An 18,475-nucleotide genomic window follows, 5' to 3' on the forward strand; every position below is an offset into this window, starting at 1 on the left:
GGCTATGAGAAGTCTGGGAGTCTGGGTCTTGTCAGGCTCTGGGCTCGGGCTCCGGCAGGAGGCAGCGGCAAAGCAGATGTTGAGTTGCTGGATGGTGCCTGTGTTCACAGGGTGGCCACTCCTAGGCCACAAGGTAGATGTTCTTCAGTCTTCGGTGCAGCAGAATGTCGAAGTCTAGTCGTCTTCTTAGTTTCAAGTTGATTCAGGATGATCTGAGGTGCTATGGCACTGCTCCCACTCTTATTCCCAATCTGAGGGGTGGATCACCTGCTAGGTCCCTTCTCTGGGTGGGACCAGGAAGGGGGGCGGTTACACCCCCTTTCCTTTGTCCAGCTCCGCACCAGGACTGGGGCTAGAAAGCCCCAGCACCGGTTTGGACTGGCTTATGCACGAGGACACCTTGTGTGCCCGGGCATGTCTGATTCTATTCAGCCCTGTCCTACCCAATACACAAAATCCTGTCTGGGGTGGTGCTCGCACCTCCCAAGGCAGGAAACCCTTTGTCCAAGCCTCCCTCGCTGAAAGGACTCCCAGCAGCAGGAGGTCAGACTTGTGTCAGTGGTGGCAGCATCCAATTTGTGATGCTGAGGCACTGGTTAACTTTAACCGGGGTTCAGGTTATGTACATGTTGTGTCCCTCTAGAAGGGTGGAATGCTATCCCCGTCGACAGGACTGTCGTGGGGATAGTATTCCAAATCGTATGACGCCTTACTCAACATGTTTTGATAAAGCCAAACCAAAGTTAGCATATAACCGCGAGGATTATAATGCACTTAAGAGTATATGGTGTGGCAATATCCAGGAACAGCTAAGGGAGTCGTTCCCGACAGCTGCAGACAGGCTCAGCTCATGCTAGAGCACCATCTCACATGAAACCATGCACTCTGCCTCCAGGATTGCAGAGGCCTTCCATAGGAGTGGCTTATAGGTTACCATGTGTCCAGTTAGGTTAGATATAGGTATACTATATCTAAGTAAGAGGTGATTACACCAACTTACCCCCGCTGAGTGATCAGCCAGTTGTGTCAAATATGGAGGCCAGGCCAGGGGTGACACAATACATGCTGCAGCCCCTGGTAGGCCTTGGCTATACCTATGCCCTGGGTACCTATGGTACACTGTTACAGGGGCCTATAAGGTGAACCAGTTCCAATTCGTAATGCACCTAGAGTGCATTGGCATTAATTTAGAGAGAGAACAGCAGGCTGTGGGTCTGATTAGCAGGCCCACAGCCACATTAAGTCATAAACCAGTGAAGCAAAAAGCAAACATTTGGGGTGACCATAGGATAGCAGACCCTACTCTCCTACAACCACCTCTTCCACTCCCTTCATCCCACCCTTGTGACTACAATCTCTCTAGATTCTTCCTCTTCTTCTTCTAATTTGTCTGCTTTCTCCCTTTCTCTCCCCTGACCCCCACACATTCCTTTAGACCGCTATCCTGGGAGTCACAGGTCTACCCGTTATCTCCCCCTTCTATTGTTTCCTCCCCTCCCATTCTGCCCCCTTCCCACTGGACCTCACCCTTACCTCGTCTGCTTTACACCCCACTTCACCTCTACATCCTGCATCTCCCCATTATTCCACTGCCTTTCCCCACCCCCTGACTCCCCTATTCCTACCCATTTCCCCCGTATTAAATCCACCTTTCTTACAACCTGAACTACCGATCAACTCCCCTTACCCTCCCCCTCCCTCCCTTCCTCACCCCTTTCTGCTCTACCCCTTTCCTTGTACCTTCGATTCTGTTCTTACACCTCCCATCTCTCTACAACCTTCACTCCCCCTCCTATGCCTCACATCCCTGCTTCCCCTATTTGTAATTCCATCATCTTCCCTCCCACTGACCTTACACCTCCCATCTCTCCACAACTTACACTCCCCCCTATGCTTCACAACCCTGTTTCCCCTCTTAGTAATTCCTCCCTCTTCCCTCCCTTTGACCGCACAGTCTTTCACTACTCCCACAACTTTCATTTAGCTCAACGCCTTCACTCTGCCTGGTGCCTGCACCCCTACATTCACCTTTCTTTACTCATGGTACCTGGCCTGCACCCTCTCTCTTCTCCCCATTCCTGTGGCCTTCCTTTGACCTCCCTCCCCTCCCTGTACAGCCCCTTCTCCTCTCATCTCACCGTATCTATGGCCTTCCCATAACCCCCCTCCTACCCCCTCCTCCTCTCGCCATCCATTTCTACCTCTCAATTTTCTCCTCGTATGTATGATCTCTATTGATCACCTCTGTTCAACACCAGTAAAAATATAACTGTAACTCCATACACTCCTTTCTATCACCATCTTTCCCCCTCAGACCCTTGCATTACATCTCTCTCCCCAGTCCCCCACAGCCCACTGTCCTCCTTCGCCTACTTCACTTCCTCCCCCACCTTCGACCCTCGCACCCCAATACTCTCCCCGGTCTCCCACTTCCCTTTGTCCTCCTTCGCCTAAGCAACTTTCTCCCTTAACCATTGAGCCACCCTTCACTCTGTGCTCAGCTCAGCTCTCTCTGGAAACTAAACTTAATTTTCTCATCTCTTCCATTTCCCAGCTTGAAGCGTCCATTTCACTCTTATGTGCTAAGATATCTCCCTCCCCGAATAACCTCCTGAGGAGTTCCTTGCTCCCGCGCCCCAAGAAAGCCAACCACAGTCTGTCCTCCACAGACATCACCAACTTACTTGCTAGTTACAAGACTACCAACGTCAATTCCCCTCCACTCGCCTCTCCTAACAATTCTACTCAATTTTACATTCAGACCATCTCTTCGCCCTTATCAGTCCAGACACTCACATCACCAAAACAGTTGCGTCAGAGCTACACTGTATGCTCCATAACTGCAGATCTACAACCAAACACAAACTTGAAATCTCTGACAGCATCACCCACCACAATCTCAACATGCTCTTTCTCACTGAGACCTGGTTTAATGACTCCTCTCACACTTCATTTGATCTTTTGATACCTACTGACTACTCTATTCTCAGAAACGACAGAACAGACAAGATCGGGGGAGGTGTTGCGATTATCTTCAGAAACTTCCTCCGAATCAAAGCCTTTTCCACCATCCTCTTTCGCACTTTTTAATGCCTTTCCCTAAAACTCCAAGTTCATCATGGTTCACCCTTCAGGTTCCATGCTAACTACCACCCGCCTGGTAATTGCTCTTCCTTCATGGAGGAACTCATCGACTTCATTAGTGACCGATATTCACAAAACGACAAGCAGATCTTCCTAGGTGATTTCAATCTCCACTGGGGCTCTGTGGAAGACTCGGCTGCCAACAAACTTGCAACCTTTCTCTCAGCTAACGATCTTGTCCGGAAATTACACACGCCAAGGGCTCAATTCTGGACCTTGTTATTTCTAAATCAGACCAGCTTACCACTGCTCCCCACATCCATGTAGACTGGTCAGACTATTTCCTCTTTCCCTTACCTTTTCACCTCTTTCACATTATAACTCTCGGCCAACCTAAAAGAGCCTCTACTTGGTTCCGCAACACAAAAAATATTGATCTTGGGACCCTATGTGATTCTGCTATGCGCTCACTTCCTAGTCTAGACCCCAATACGGATGTCAACGATCTCACCCCCCCATTGCCTCTCAATCCTTGCAGTCGAAATCAACATGGTAGCTCCACTTCAAAGTAAAAGGAAAAGACCCACCCCATCAGCTCCTTGGTTCAATAAAGCTCTCTATGACGAAAGGAAAAACCTTTAGAATCTTGGAGAAACATTGGAGACAATCTCCTTCCAACTCCAACCTCTCTCTTTTGCATTCAGCAAGATCCAAATACCACAAGCACATCTTCCAGAAGAAAACATCACATTCCAGGTCTCTCCTCGATTCAGCTAAAAACAGACCCAAAAAACTTTTCGACCTCATCAAAAACCCAAATTGTTCTCCCCAAACCATCAAACCTGAGGATGCTTCAAAGAAAGCAACTGAGTTCGCTATATTCTTTGATCAATAGGTAAAATCTCTGGTGGACCAGGGCACACACCCCTCCCCCATTGAGGAGCGAAAATCTGTAGTCAGTTGGCAGAACTTTGCCGCCATCTCGGAAGATGATCTCCTCAAATGCATCCTTGAAACCAAACCCTCCAACCATTCTTCTGACCCCATACCCAGTGTCAACGCCATTGATTTCTATACCAACACTCTCTCCTATTGAACCAGGCTAGTTAATCTCTTCCTCAGTCAAGGATCCCTCCTAGTTGTCCTCAAAACAGGACAGGTTACCCGTCTTCTAAAAAAACCCTCTGCAGATGCAAACGACCTCAATAACTTCCGCCCCATCACCAATCTCCCTTTTCTTTCAAAGATCACAGAGAAATGCATTGCAAAACTACTTTCCCAACACATTATGGACAATAATCTCCTTGACATGTTCCCGTCTGGCATTATTCAAAATTGCAGCACTGAAACAGCCCTGCTGTGAGTGATCGGCGATGTGCTGCATATACTTGATTCGGGTGAATCGTGCCTTCTGATTCTTCTTGACCTCTCTGCAGCCTTTGACACTGTTAATCACAACACCCTCCTTAACACTCTTCAACAGAGAATGGGCGTGGAGTACACAGTACTCAAATGGTTTGCCTCATTTCTCTCAGACAGATCCCAAATGATCAAGATTGCGAACAGTCTCTCGTCTCCACTGGTGGTTGGTCAAGGCGTCCCTCAAGGTTCTATCCATGCTCCCACTCTGTTTAATCTCTATCTTGAACCACTAGGGAACCTCCTAAGAAAATCTTGAATCCTCTACCATCTCTATGCGGATGACACCCAAATCTACCTCAAGGTGTCTTCCTCTCATGATCTCTCACTACTCAACTCTACTCTCAACTCTTTTCAAAACTGGATGCTAGTTCACTAACTCATTCTCAATCCCTCCAAAACGGAATTCCTCCTCTTATCTAGCTCTCTCTCCCCACCTCCTGTTCAATCCTGGATGGATCAGTTGATTTTACTCAACAGTAAACCCGTCATTGTTGACTGCGCTAAATCCTTAGGTGTCATTCTTGACAAAAGACTCAACCTAATCTCACACATCAACTCTATTGCCAAGAGCGCGCGTTATCAGCTGCGCCTTCTATAGGGGATTCGTCGGTTCTTCTCAGAAAATGACCTAAAAACTTTGGTCCAATCGCTAGTTCTCTCTAGACTGGATTATTGTAATTCTCTTCTGACGGGCCTTCCCAAATCTCACCTCTCCCCCCTCCAATCCGTCCTCCATTCAGCAGCCCGCTTCACTTCAGAGTCCAAACGAAGTGACCACATCACTCCTATCCTGTCTTCTCTCCGATGGCTTCCCATCGAGGCTAGAGCTATTTACAAAACGGCGTGCATCACCCACAAAGCTTTGCACTCTTCCTCCCCTTGCTATCTGGCGAATAAACTGAAATTGTCTGGAGGCTCAAGACCTTCTCGGGATGCGGAAAAATTCCTGCTTGAGCCTCCCTCTTTCAAAAACGACAAGCATTTGCAATGCAATAGGTCTCGCATTAGGAAACTTTGATGTTTTTTTTTTAGCCTGTTGTTTGATGGTGGATTTGGAGGGTGGAGGGTGTAGTTGGTGTTGGAGGGTGGATTTGTAGTGTGGATTTGTAGGGTGGATTTGTAGGGTGGAGTGCTGAGTGTTGCTGTGGTGGTGCTGAGTAGTTTTGTGGTGGTTCTGAGTTGTGCTGTGGTGGTGCTAACTGATGCTGTGTGGTGCTTAGTGGTGATGTGGTGGTACTGAGTGATACTGTGGTGGTTCTGAGTGATAATGTGGTGGTGGTGAGTGGTGCTGTGGTGGTGCTTGGTGGTGTTGATTGAATTTGTGGTGGTTGTGCGTGGTGCTGTGGTGGTCCTGAGTCATGCTGTGGTGGTGCTGAGTGGTGCTGTGCTGGTTTTGTGTGAAGCTGTGGTGATTTTGAGTGGTGCTGTGGTGGTCCTGAGTGATGCTGTGGTGGTTTAGAGAGCAGTTGTGGTCATTATGAGTGATGCAGTGGTGGTGTTGTGGTGGTTCTGGGTGGTGTTGAGTGGTGCTGGGCTTGTGCTGAGTGGTGCTGTGGTGTTGCAGAGTGATAATGTGGTGGTACAGAGTGGTGCTGTGGTGGTGCTGAGTGGTGCTGTGGTTCTGCTGATTGATAATGTGGTGGTGCTGATTGATGCTGGGGTTGCGCCGAGTGATGCTTGGGTTGTACCGAGTGATGCTCGGGTTGCGCTGAGTGATGCTGAGTGTTGTGTTTTTTTATGTAGTGTTAGGCACTTATTTGTAATCGTATCCCAAATGATGAACTTTCTGTGTTCAGAGTAATGCTATAATAATACAGAACTGAGCAGACTCCTCCTGGAGAAGCCTCTGAGTGCTGAATGCGCCCAGAGTCATGTCGAGGCTGTTGCCTTTGGAATGTGTTTCAACACTGCCAAGAGATAAATTTACATATTGCTGTTAGTAGTGCGTCATGCATGGCAGTGGGATCATTCGCATATGTAAACACCTCCTTGTGAAGCTCCTGATGAGCGCTGAATGGCAAGAGAACTCCTTAGGCCATGAAAGGGCTTGCCCGACGTAAGGCCACTGCGCCCTTCACACAAACTACATATATGAGGAATCCGTGTCTGGCGAAGGTCCTCAGATTCTGGTCAAAAAGCCCAATTGCAGAAAATACCTCCAGTAATGCTGTAAAAGGTTGAAGAATCAGAGGAGGCCTGAAGGAACTCGGGACCATTCAGTACAGTGTGGCAACTCAGCTGGAGTGAACCCAATTCCAAAAGATACAAACGCGGGAGATCGTACGAAAAAGACAGGAACAAAAATAAATGCACGAGGGGTGCTGATGTTGCTGACATACTTCAAGTGGGTTGTGATACAGCGACGGCTGATTTTGACACACAAATAAACAACGGGAACTGGAAACTAAATAGTCCATCTTGGATTGGAAAGTTTTGCATGTCAGGAACAAGGAAGCCTCCTTCTTCTTAGTGAGGCCGAGCAGCACGCTGGGGAAGCAACAGATGGCTTTGATGTGGACGCGCGAGGCAGGCGGATGGAAAGCGCGTGCAGCAGGGGGCGGAGCGGATCCCTTTGAAGTGACGGTTAGAGTTGCATCAGGAAAGCTAAACCAGCAGGCGGATGCGCGTTCACGATCACATGCACTTGTGGAAATCCCCCGGCTGGTTTAGCTTTCCTGATGCAACCCTATAATTCTCGCTATTCATTCATTGCGGATTGGAATAGCGAGACCTAAAAAATTGATGGCACAATCGTTCTCAGGTAATGCAGTGAGATTCTGTAACTCGCTTCCTCCTTTGCTCCGTGACATCATCTCCATCCAGATCTTCAAAGCAGACCTCAATTCTCTTCTATTCCAAAGACACTTTCAGAACTAATTCCCTCCTTCTCAGACCCCGCCAGGAAGTCCTTTAGTCAGTAAATTTGTTTTATATATTTATATTTTTGTTTGTACATTCTGTGCTAATTATGTTTGATATTGTGTTCCTTTTGCCTGCGTTATTTTGATCTATGACCTGCTATTTTTCGCTAGGAAGTGTTTTAGTCATTGTAAATTTGTCATATATATTTATATTTTTGTTAGTACATTCTGTGATTGCTGTGTTTCATATTGTGTTCCTTTTGCTGCGTTGTTTTGATTTTATGGCCTACTATTTTTGTTGTTTTCCATTTTTGTAACAGTTCTCTCATGTAACGTAACTGGTTCTATTGTACAGTGCTCTGACACCTTCGGGTAAAGTCCGCGCTTTATAAAAAATGCATTAACAGTATACAACTAAGATGGCGATTTGCGGTGAGAGGATATTTGCAGTACCTTGTCTAGTGTTTCTGATAGCGTGAAGAACGTCACCGAGCTCGCGCTGAGTAGCAAGCAACAGTGCGTCACCCAGCTCACGCTGACAAGCAGTAGTACTCATGTTCCCGGCATTCCTCAGGCGTCGCTCTGGCTCTCGCTCCCTCCCAGCATCCCTCGCTCCTCTGTCTCCTTGTCCGCTGTGAGTTCCGGCGGGGGGCGCACCGTGCTGTGAGCTGTAGCATCTGCGGGGGCTGAAGATGGACGTGAACAGCCAGGAAACCGACTGGCGCAGCACGACCTTCAGACAGAAGCTGGTCAGCCAGATGTGAGTGCCAGGGACACCGGGCCCTGGGGGAAGAAAGAGACAGTCTGGAGAGGAGCGGGGAAACTTAGAGCCCAGACAGATCGTAGTGGCAGGAAACTCCCGCCATCCGGCCTCACGCAGCTCCCGTGGCAGAGTGCTCGCACACCAGTAGCGTTTACTGTTTGCGATAAGTCGTATATAGGGAGCTATCGTGTGCCCATCGTATTGTTTGCGCAATCCGGCATAATTGTCATACATGATTTATGTCCCGAGTGCTAGTCTCCGGTCTCCTGTGCAGCTCTCAGTGTAGGAACTATATATTGGCTGTCATGCCTATATGCTGCCTTCCTGGTACGGAAACTGTTATGTTGCGCTATCCTTGTGCACCCCCCCACCCCCCACCCAGCGTGATAGGTGCTGTCTGCCACAAGTATTACTTGTTGTGCCTTATGTGCTGCGTGTCATGCGTGTTGCATGCCATATATGTCATACATGTCATAGTTACAGGACGCATTACATGTCATAGTTACAGGACGCATTACATGTCATAGTTACAGGACGCATTTAGTGTCATGTGATTGATGCTGGCCTCTATAAGGGTGTTTATGTGCTATCCGTAATTCCATGTGTACAGCCACTTTGCCTTAAAGAATCCTAAATATAGCCTGTTATAAATGTATGTATGCAAAAAACAAAACCAGCACCAATATTGCCTATTACTTGGTATGGGGACCTAGAAGTGACCACACGACCTACTCAATTAAACAGTAAGTCTTGAGACAAATTATTTGGTCCAGAATAAATCAATTATTTTAATTTCAATTTTTAAGTCGAAACATATTTAGTGGAAAATTTACATATTTATATACATTGCTTATTTCACTCCACATTCATTCACGACGACACTACTTGCACTCAATACAAACATTCAACCATGCATACACATTATAACACACATAGAATCAATTGACATGAATTTGTGCATAATGTATTTACAAAAAACAACCAACACAGGAAATCAGATCAATGGTTGTGAACAATTTAGTGTTTTAAGAACGTCCTAGTGTTGTATACAAAGGTCTCCGCGTTTCGAAAACCCTTTCTTCAAGGGAATTCTCTTCAGGACCACGTAGCTGTGAATGAGAAGACAGACAAAAGTCAGTCTCAAGAGACGACCATAGCTGTGTCACTTGTTGATTAAGGGGGGGAAAACTAGTCCTACCTCAATGGTGCTCGTTTTCTTAGGTCAGGAATTCTGAAACAGATAAATAACAACCCGACTCAATACTATATCTATTTGCTCTTATTCAGGGAAAAGCAAAGTGTATGTATGACCTATCTTGTCACTGGTGCTGGCAAAGCTTTCGTGTGTTATCTACAGCCATGGGTACTATCTGTAGTGCCACGTATGTTTCCCAACATGTTAGATGCTTCCAGACAAGAGTTTGTGTTGTAATGTTATATGTACACCCATCTTAATATTCTTTCGTGAACTCCCCTTGTAAGCATTACAAAAGAGCCATTATATCATATGTGACATAACAATTAATAATTGTTGTGTGCGACCCGCCATGCCCTCTTACTGCCGAACTTTGTATCACACATGCACACCCAACGTGCGCAAAATCTCGTATAAAATCGGACTGCTCCTCCCTTACACTTGACCAACATACCTGGATTCGAGCTCACATTCAAACATAGTATCGGGGGGGCATCCAACCGCCCCCCAGCATTGCAACATAACCTTTCATCCTGTTAATCTCCCACTCACTGTCTTCTCACGCCTTTTCCCCTTCATAGCTCACTACATTCTACCCTCGAGTAATCTGCCCAAATAATGCGCAGCTCCGTCCTACCTTTTGTGGTCCTGCACCCCTTTCCTCCTCTTCAGCTCCTTTTTGACCCCTGTCCAACTTTTTATCTTGGCCTTCTCTCTCCTCCTCTCTCTTGATCCTGACCTAGTAAATGTCTCCTCACCGGATTAAAATAGCTCTATGTCTTTGCCTTACCAAACTTGCTAAGTATCAATCGGCCTCACCACTCTATTGCTCAAAGCTCCTTCTCCCTTGATATACTTAGCGCTCTAAACACTACACTACTGTGCTTATGCCCCTCCTCTGTACACCTCGTACCCTATTCACCCACTTTTTTTACTCACATCTTCCACCGCCCTCTTCTGCTGTGTGTTCAGATAGCCTACCTAGCTGTCCATTTTGCATTGCTCTCATTACCACAACAATCCACCACCTCGCTCACTCCCCCCCCCCAAACTGTGCATTCCTGTCAAAGTACTTCAAACCCACACATCCCTTCCTCCTCCAAGACAACAAATATAAATAAATATATATATGTATTGCAACCTATATCATTCCGTACTGTACACACACCACACCATTGCAAATGACACCAGCACATCAAATGCCACGGCTAGAAACCCAGGCTTCCCTTATTCACATGTTAGATAACTATCCTTAGCACTTCTATCTCCAATTTCACTGATACACTACCAACCACGATTCCACAGCATACTCAATAGAACATTTTACACTTCTCGTCATCCCTCCTTCTGGGTAGCTACCCATCCTGTCCAAATCAGTACACAACACCCAAGTACATCGCACAGTACATCCATACCTACAAATCCCAAGTTTACCTTCTTATTTAACACGATCCCCCTCGCATTTGATAAAACAGCGCTAGAGAAATGCCAGAGAGAGCTTAACTCCTTCGTTTGGGGATATAAGTCAGCAAGAATATCCTGGAAAAAGCTGAGGAGGAGGAGGGAAAAGGGGGGCCTATCCCTACCCGATCTACAATATTATGCGTGGGCATTCCAACTATCCCATTCGAGAATGCTTTTAAAAGTGCCATCTAACACATCAATAGGTATCATGTTCATGGCAATGCTGATTGGTGCTGGCTTACCAACTAACGGCTACATGTTCAAGTTTGGAGAACAGAAATACTTCAAGAAAGTTAAATTAAAAACTCTTATGTCCCAAGCGAAGCTATGGTCACATATAAGGAGGAACCTGGGTTTGTCATACTACTCCAACCTTGCGCCCATCTGGGAATCCCCAGGGCTCCCTTCCTGCTGGGATGATAGGCTTACTATTCCGTTGAGAGCAGGAGGGATACTAACATGGGGAGAAGTGTTGACAGGTGACTCTCTGAGGCCCTGGGAGGATTTGCGGGAGCAGCGGGGGATAGAGCTCTCGAGGATTAAGTATCTACAATTAGATAGTTGGGTTAAGGCAACAAACAGGTCTGGGGTACCATTAGGGAAGCATAGCATCACCGAAGAGAAATTGGTAGCGCAACCTGCAGGGAGTAAAGAGGTCTCGAAATGGTACTGGTGCCTGCTAGAAGAGATAGACGGAGATTTCACCCTACCGGAACAACTATGGGGCTCAGATCTGGGGGCCCAGAGCATCGAAACCTGGCAGAATTCCTGTACCCTATTATATAAATGTGTCAAACTTGCATGGCTTAGGCGTAATAATTTTTTTACAATTCACCGTGCATATTTTACACCGCTAAAACTTTCTAAATTTATCCCAGGGAAGAAATGTAATAAATGTGGCCATATCGCAGCCTCAGACATCCATATGTTCAAAGAATGCCCCAACATATCACAATTTTGGAATGAAGTTAAAGCAACTCTGGACTCTATTCTTAATATTTCGATCTGCACCTGGATTGAGTGGTTGGCAGTTGGAGGCTAAATAAGAGGTGGTCAGGCAAATGAGGATAAAAAAAAAAAAAATCCATACCTACAAATCTCATCACGGAGCTACCACTTATCACCAGCACATCTGCACAAACCCACGTTCCCAGAGGCCTAAACCTCCCTTTCAACATACTAGCTCCCAACCCAATCTCCGCACCCATAGCCCCCCCCCATTATACAGTTAATCATAACTCATTACCATTCTCTCCATCAAACCAATGAAGGTAATGTTTTCTGTCCCACTAACCACTACACCAGATCCATCCTAAAACAACAAGCGGAACTATGCTTTGGGTCTCTGCCTCTCACTGATACCTAGGCACACTCCACATTCTGCCATACACCCGCACCCAGGACTTCTGAAACTCTCAACTCGCCCTACATAGGAAGATGCTACAGGCTTCTTCTAAGTTAAGTCTATACAACTTCAACATTTTTTAACTAAAATTGCTAAATAGAAACTAATTTTAATAAATGACCTGCAAAAACAAGCATTACAAATGCAATAGGTCTCGCCTTTCATTAAGTTAAAGGTGGGGCGCTGCAGAGACGCCTGGAGCCTGCTAGTGACCCCCAGAAATCTGCAGGTGGTGGTCAACCCTGCTGAGCTACCTACCGGTTACACATTAACGGGACCCTCACCGGAAGCAAAACCCTGCTGAGCCCCGTCTCGAGTCCATTAGGGCCGATGTATTGGCCATATTATATAAGGCCCATAGAGTCGATGCGAGAGGCCAGGGGGCATAGCTACTCAGGATTTAATCTTATGTGTGACATTTCTGTGCCCCGAGTGTGACGCTGAGTGTCTCTATCATGAGTACAATACAGCAGCTGCTCTTTGCGTTCTGGTGTTTTTAAACCCTTTCTTCATCTTGTAATGGGAAATGTCACAAGTGGAGTTGTATGCCTCACATACTCCACGCAGCATTGTGTGCACTACTTAACTAATACGATCTGTACGGCAAGAGCACAACCTGCTTTGTTAATCATCCCAGAGAGCAGCGGAGACCGCAAAACAGTCATCACAGAAACATCGGCCCTGACCCCTGATATAGTCGTGGCCTTAAATGCATCTGCTTCAGATGGGTGCGTCCGCTTGGTTCAATGAAACCGAAGACTACAACCTCCAGAATGCGCTGAGAAGTGGAAGTCTCCTGACCCGAAGGAACACGGGAACCTACAACAAGCTGTTGGCGTTGGGAAAAATATAGTGCATAGCAGATAATGTGTGTAACGCCGCAAATGAGAGATCTAATATGGGTGGGCGGAGCTAAAAGGAGACAAGACTGCAACAAAGAGGGACTAAGAAGCCTCCTTTTTAATCGTGAGCCTGCGTTTTGCATGCAGGATGACGCCAGCGAATGAGGAAGATGGGCGGGGATTCAACTCCGCCTCAGAAAGCTTTGGAATCTGTATTGATTCCGTGAAGCTCTCGTATGACGAGAGTAGCGCATGCGCGCTGCTTTCGCCAGCCGAGACTTAAACATAACTGATTAATTAACCCCCCATACGTTTGGACAGCTGCAAATCGTTACTATACTGAAATCCTTTAATATCTCTTCTACACAGCCTTTGTCTGCACTCCTTCACCCCCACACCCGTACGTCAGCCCTGTGGCACCCTGTACCTTCCTTTGGAGTACCTACCTCTTTTCCAAGATCCCAACTTACCTCGCAAAGAGGTGGTCGCACCTGAAAAATCTCTTCTCCAAGTCTGCAGCCTTTGTTCCCTTTTTAACTTTCCCATTGGATAACATTGAACGTCCGACGGCTTAAAAGCACCCTGCACCCAGCCGCCTGAGTGCTGCTGAAAGTACAACTACTACTCCTACTTTACTTCCCCACTTGCCCTGAGTAAGTGACCAGGAGCTCAGCTCCCACAGCCACGTGGCCTGCTTGCTTGCAGCCACCAATCAAAGGCCCCCTACCCTCTGTTGGATTGCATTGGGCCTACTCTCTCTGCACCCTACTGCCCCTGTGCCGCTGAGGGTGTATGTAACAACTGTACCTTTCCAACCCTGGGAGACTCCTGAGTCTATACCCAGAACCTTAACTCTACCAGTCGTGTACTTGCCTAAAAGCTGATAACTCATTTTCCTTCCATAGGCTAACATTGACTGGTTTCACTTGAAAATTATGTGTGGGCTTTGAAACGCTAAAATATTCACCTAAAATCAGCCGAATAACGAAATCCGAATTACTCACTTGTGATCAGGAGATAAGCCAGCCAGTACTGTACCTTTTAGCCCAGTACTGAACCAAAAAAGTAATTATAACTGTACTTACCAGTAACTTGAATTCCTTCCCATAGGATAACATTGCTTGATTTTCACTGAAAAGTTTCTAAGTATCGACTTTAAAAATACAATTTTATTCTTTAAAAATCACTGTTTATAACCAAAACACTTTTACTTAACTGTTGACAGCTTATGTCCCGGTACAGAATCTAGGCTCCAGTCCTATGATTAGAACAGTAATCCATAAAGTAATCTATTGCATTTATCTGGCAAAACCCATGGAGCTCAACTTTAAATTGTGTTTGAAATTGTGTTGCCTATTGTAACCACTATAGCTATTGTACTTACAAAGTATTTTGCCTATTTGCAAAGTAATTACCTAAAGTCACTCATATTGAGAAAAGTATATTTTGATACCTTGATGGTTCTAAAATAAAACAACTATATCTTTTGATATAAAACAATTTGCCTAGAGTTCAGTTCTTGAGTGTGTGAGACCATTTGCTGATTGAGTGTGTACAACAAATACTTTACACTGTCCTCTGATACTGCCTTACTGCTCGACCAAGCTACCACTTTAAAGAGTAGATTATATCTAACTTTAACCTCTACCATACCTCTGGAGACTGGGGACTCTATACACACACTGCACCTTACTTTGGTCCAGTATATATAGAGCCACTTTCTTACATGGAACATTCTTAGTCTTTTGCTGATCTATATAGTGCATGCCTAAAGGTAGAAAGCAGTATTAGCCACATTGAGCGTGTGTACTCAAACACTGGCTGCATCTTAATCAGGAGCATGTCCTGTTACTATATGCTTATTGCATAAAGTGCGTTCAACACAGCATATGCATTTGTAATGCACACATTCACTAAATGGGATCTCTGGGTACTGGATAATACATGTTTATTTTAACTACTCCTTTGTATGGATTTTATTGACCATGGTAGGGTGAAAAGCTATGTGAATATTTTTTTTTTAAATCAGACACACTCATGGCCTTAATGTACAATTTGAGATTATTTGACCTACTCCTTCAGAATCTGATCACACAAGGCATATGTGCACAGTTAAAAAAATAAAATAGAATATTACATGTGCACAATACCCTTGTTAGCACATTGTACACATTTAGACAATTTTACACACCTGTTTCACTCATTAACACCTGCCAATAATGCAGATGGCCATTATTCCTGTGGCTTGTATATATAGAACACCATTGTTTGTAAAATACATCCCAATTAGAAATGCGTGTTAGACATATCTTTGGAGTGGGTTTACACCTTATGATATCAAACATGTTATTTCTGGTTATAAATCTGTGACTATTACACTGACACTGGGCATCTGATGTGTGCATGCCTGTTAGTTTTAGAATTATGGGCCTGATGTAGAATTAGACTGAAAGAATTATCTGTGCCAAGTGGGCAATGCATTACCCACCATAATTAGCATGCTCTTTGAAGGAAATGGCCACAAGTATGTGTCCATCATGGGTGAACACACTTTGGCGAGGAAAGACTGTCTCAAAAGCCATTCCTGGCCATTAAGGGAGGCTGAATTTCTGAGACAAATGCGGGCACTGGAGAGGTGCTCCCAAAATGAGGGTTCTTTGTAAGTTCCCACATAGCTAGTCTTGCTAAGACTCTGGGCAAGTTTCTCCTGCGTCTTAGGGAGATTACCAATGCGAAAAGAACAGTTGATGGTCAGAATGCAGAACAATGTCATACATTCACCCCAGTACAGAATTCTGAGCCTAAAGTGATCGTTTTTTTGCTCACCATTCCTTTCCAGTATGGACCCAGCCATATGCAAATCAAGCCAGGTCTAAACTGGGGTGGCATGGTGCACAAATGTATGATGGATTTAACCCAGATCTCTTGAATGGTGGTGAATGTGAACAAGTTTTTCTGTTTAACACCCTCTCATTCGGGCCCAATGTCTATTTGTTATACATTTTGCAACGTGCGCAATGCTGATTATGATGAGTAGACTTGTACAGGGCTACTTAAATTGACTTGCCTTTAAAAGGTACACACATGATTGTTATATGTTAAAAAGTTTGTGTATGTTTTATTTGACTTTTGTAGTGTGCTTCTTTATGGCCATGTGATAATAATTGTGATCACAGTTTTGGATTTAGGTGTTGTCCTTTTTGGATGGGTGTGCCCTTTCATACTGCATGAAGATCAATATTCTTTTTTGAAAAAGATGATCTTGAGTCAAAGTTTTGTTGGGCTAAAGGGGTGATGGCATGTTCATATTGTGGAATGGGACCTTAAACTTTAATGAATTTGTCTCCATATTTGAGTTGCAGGATCTTCAAGAGGCGCTGGACCTAATGTTTTCTGCAACACTTATAATGCAATGTCAGACACTAAAGGTGCCCAGGGCTTTCTCTTTATTATGCCATTTTTGACTTTGACATTTCACTTCTGTTTGGATGTAGCGTCTGACTGGCATAATTGAAATAGATTGTTTTAACATGCTGTGTAGCAGTTTTGAGACTTTGCAGTTTTGGTTCTTATTTGGGATGCAGCATTTGGTAGCTCTTTTGGGTCAGTCTTTTTAGGTCTCTGCTAATAACGTTCTGAAAGCGCGTTCTCGCCGAGAACTATAGTCTGCGTCTCAGCAGTCTGAGAACGCTGAAGTGAGACAAGACCTGGCTGCGCGCAGCGTTTCCCCATAGGATAACGTTGTGCGCGCGGCCAGGTCCTGTCTCAACAGCATTGCGTGGCAGACCGGATCGCGTTGCGCGCCTCTCTGGAATGCAGGGAGAGTCTGCAGAGGGGCACCCGGCGCTGTTAACGAGGCGCGCGGCGCTCATAAACAGACTGGTTCTTTGTGTGTGCATTCCACGAGAATGCATGTTCTTGTTATTTTTGTCGTTATTTTTACAGAGGCATTGTATTTATTTCTAATAATATTTGTGTGTGGCTGCGCTGCCTTAATGTTGTTTGGACTGGGTAAGAGTGGTCTGCTTAATTCAGACACTCTGTTCATCATCACCCCCTTTTCTGAATCATTTTTGTCCACCATAAGCGTGGAAGGGTATACTCAGATGTGAGTCCCTTGCTCATTGCACCATCAGGATTCAAGCAAGCCGGGCCGAAGACGGCTGAAATGCCAGAAACCGGTCCCCGGTAGCTTTTTTCCTTCCCAGTATAAGAATTGGCTTGGTAGTTTGGTCTGCCCTGTTCCCATGATGCACTGGGCCGGGGTCAGACTAATTTGCATATAGCCAAGTTCTGAGCTGGGATGGTGCAGTGAGCTAAAAAACGGTGATGGATCAAGCCCTGATCTTTGGACTGGGTAAGAGTGGTCTGCTTAATTCAGACACTCTGTTCATCACCACCCCCTTTTCTGAATCATTAATGTTGTCAGTGGCACTTACTTCGCAAACATGCGATGCTCACTTATTACAGTGTACACTGGCCGCGTTCAGTTTATTTTCTAGAAATCACGGATCAGCTTGGCTGAGCTCGGCAGAGGCTTATAACAGGCAAGTCGCGGGTGTTTCAGGGAGGTGGATGTTCTATAGAGCTGAGTGTGCTGACTTTGCTTTATTTCCATCTTTTCTGATGCCCTCCCACCACACTCCGACACAGGTGCAGCCTCGCAGAAACTTATTAAAGGTGAGCAGCTGGTATTCAATTTAGGTGGCTGCACTACGGAGCTGAGTGTGGTGATGTTTTTTTTTATTTTTAAAAAGATTGATTTGCTCCCGATGTTGCTTTCGCAATCCAGGCACAAAGGTAGGCTAAGCAGAAACTTATTAAAGGTGAGCAGCTGGTGTTTAATGTAGGAGGCTGGTGACTTAAAAAATGTTTGCTTTCTGCCGTGCTTTACCGTTAACTTGCAGCTTCAGCGCTGGAGCCATCCTAGCATCAGGGTTTCCCTTACTCATCACTGCCTGCACTCTAGTGCCATCATCAGGGCTAGGATAGCAGAGCTGTGAGCCTGAAGAGTGAACGCCGGCATTAGAACAGAGACTCAGCATTCTGGCAGTCTTAGGATAAAGGCTGTGGGGAGGGGCACAATGATTAATACCACCATTATACTGCAGTTTGGGCAACTAAAGTCCAAGGTATCTGTGCTGCAATGTGCTCGTCGCAGCTTGTGTTCGATACAGAGCCAATGACCCCTCTCAGAAGCTTGCTCCTCGAGTGCCTGCCCATGGGAAGTAAGATACTATACCCCAAAAGAGCTTTGCACCTGCGAGAACTTACAGCCCCTCCCTAACAAATCCTATAGTCACAATTAGGAACTACCTACCCAGTTATCATAACACACCCAGAGTGTGCTCACCTATTAGAAATAAATTATCCACATCCTGAGACTTCTACACCCTTTTCCGAAATCTGACTCTTTTTCCTGCACCTTAAACTAGTGTA

At 45.6% G+C, this 18,475-nt stretch overlaps 1 protein-coding gene across 2 annotated transcripts in view; it reads left to right on the forward strand.

The window, feature by feature from the left end:
- The first annotated feature begins 7,954 nt into the window (after positions 1-7,954).
- The window catches only part of MED15 (mediator complex subunit 15), a 782,088-nt gene continuing 771,567 nt past the window's right edge, over positions 7,955-18,475 (forward strand). For both annotated transcript variants that reach the window (XM_086942779.1, XM_086942780.1), the window contains exon 1: positions 7,955-8,127. In XM_086942779.1, the coding sequence (XP_086798905.1) occupies positions 8,060-8,127 (68 nt within the window). In that variant the 5' untranslated portion in view covers positions 7,955-8,059. The remainder of the gene's footprint in view (positions 8,128-18,475) is intronic.

This window comes from Lissotriton vulgaris, chromosome 11 (assembly GCF_964263255.1).
Source record: "Lissotriton vulgaris chromosome 11, aLisVul1.2, whole genome shotgun sequence".
Lineage (NCBI taxonomy): Eukaryota > Metazoa > Chordata > Amphibia > Caudata > Salamandridae > Lissotriton > Lissotriton vulgaris.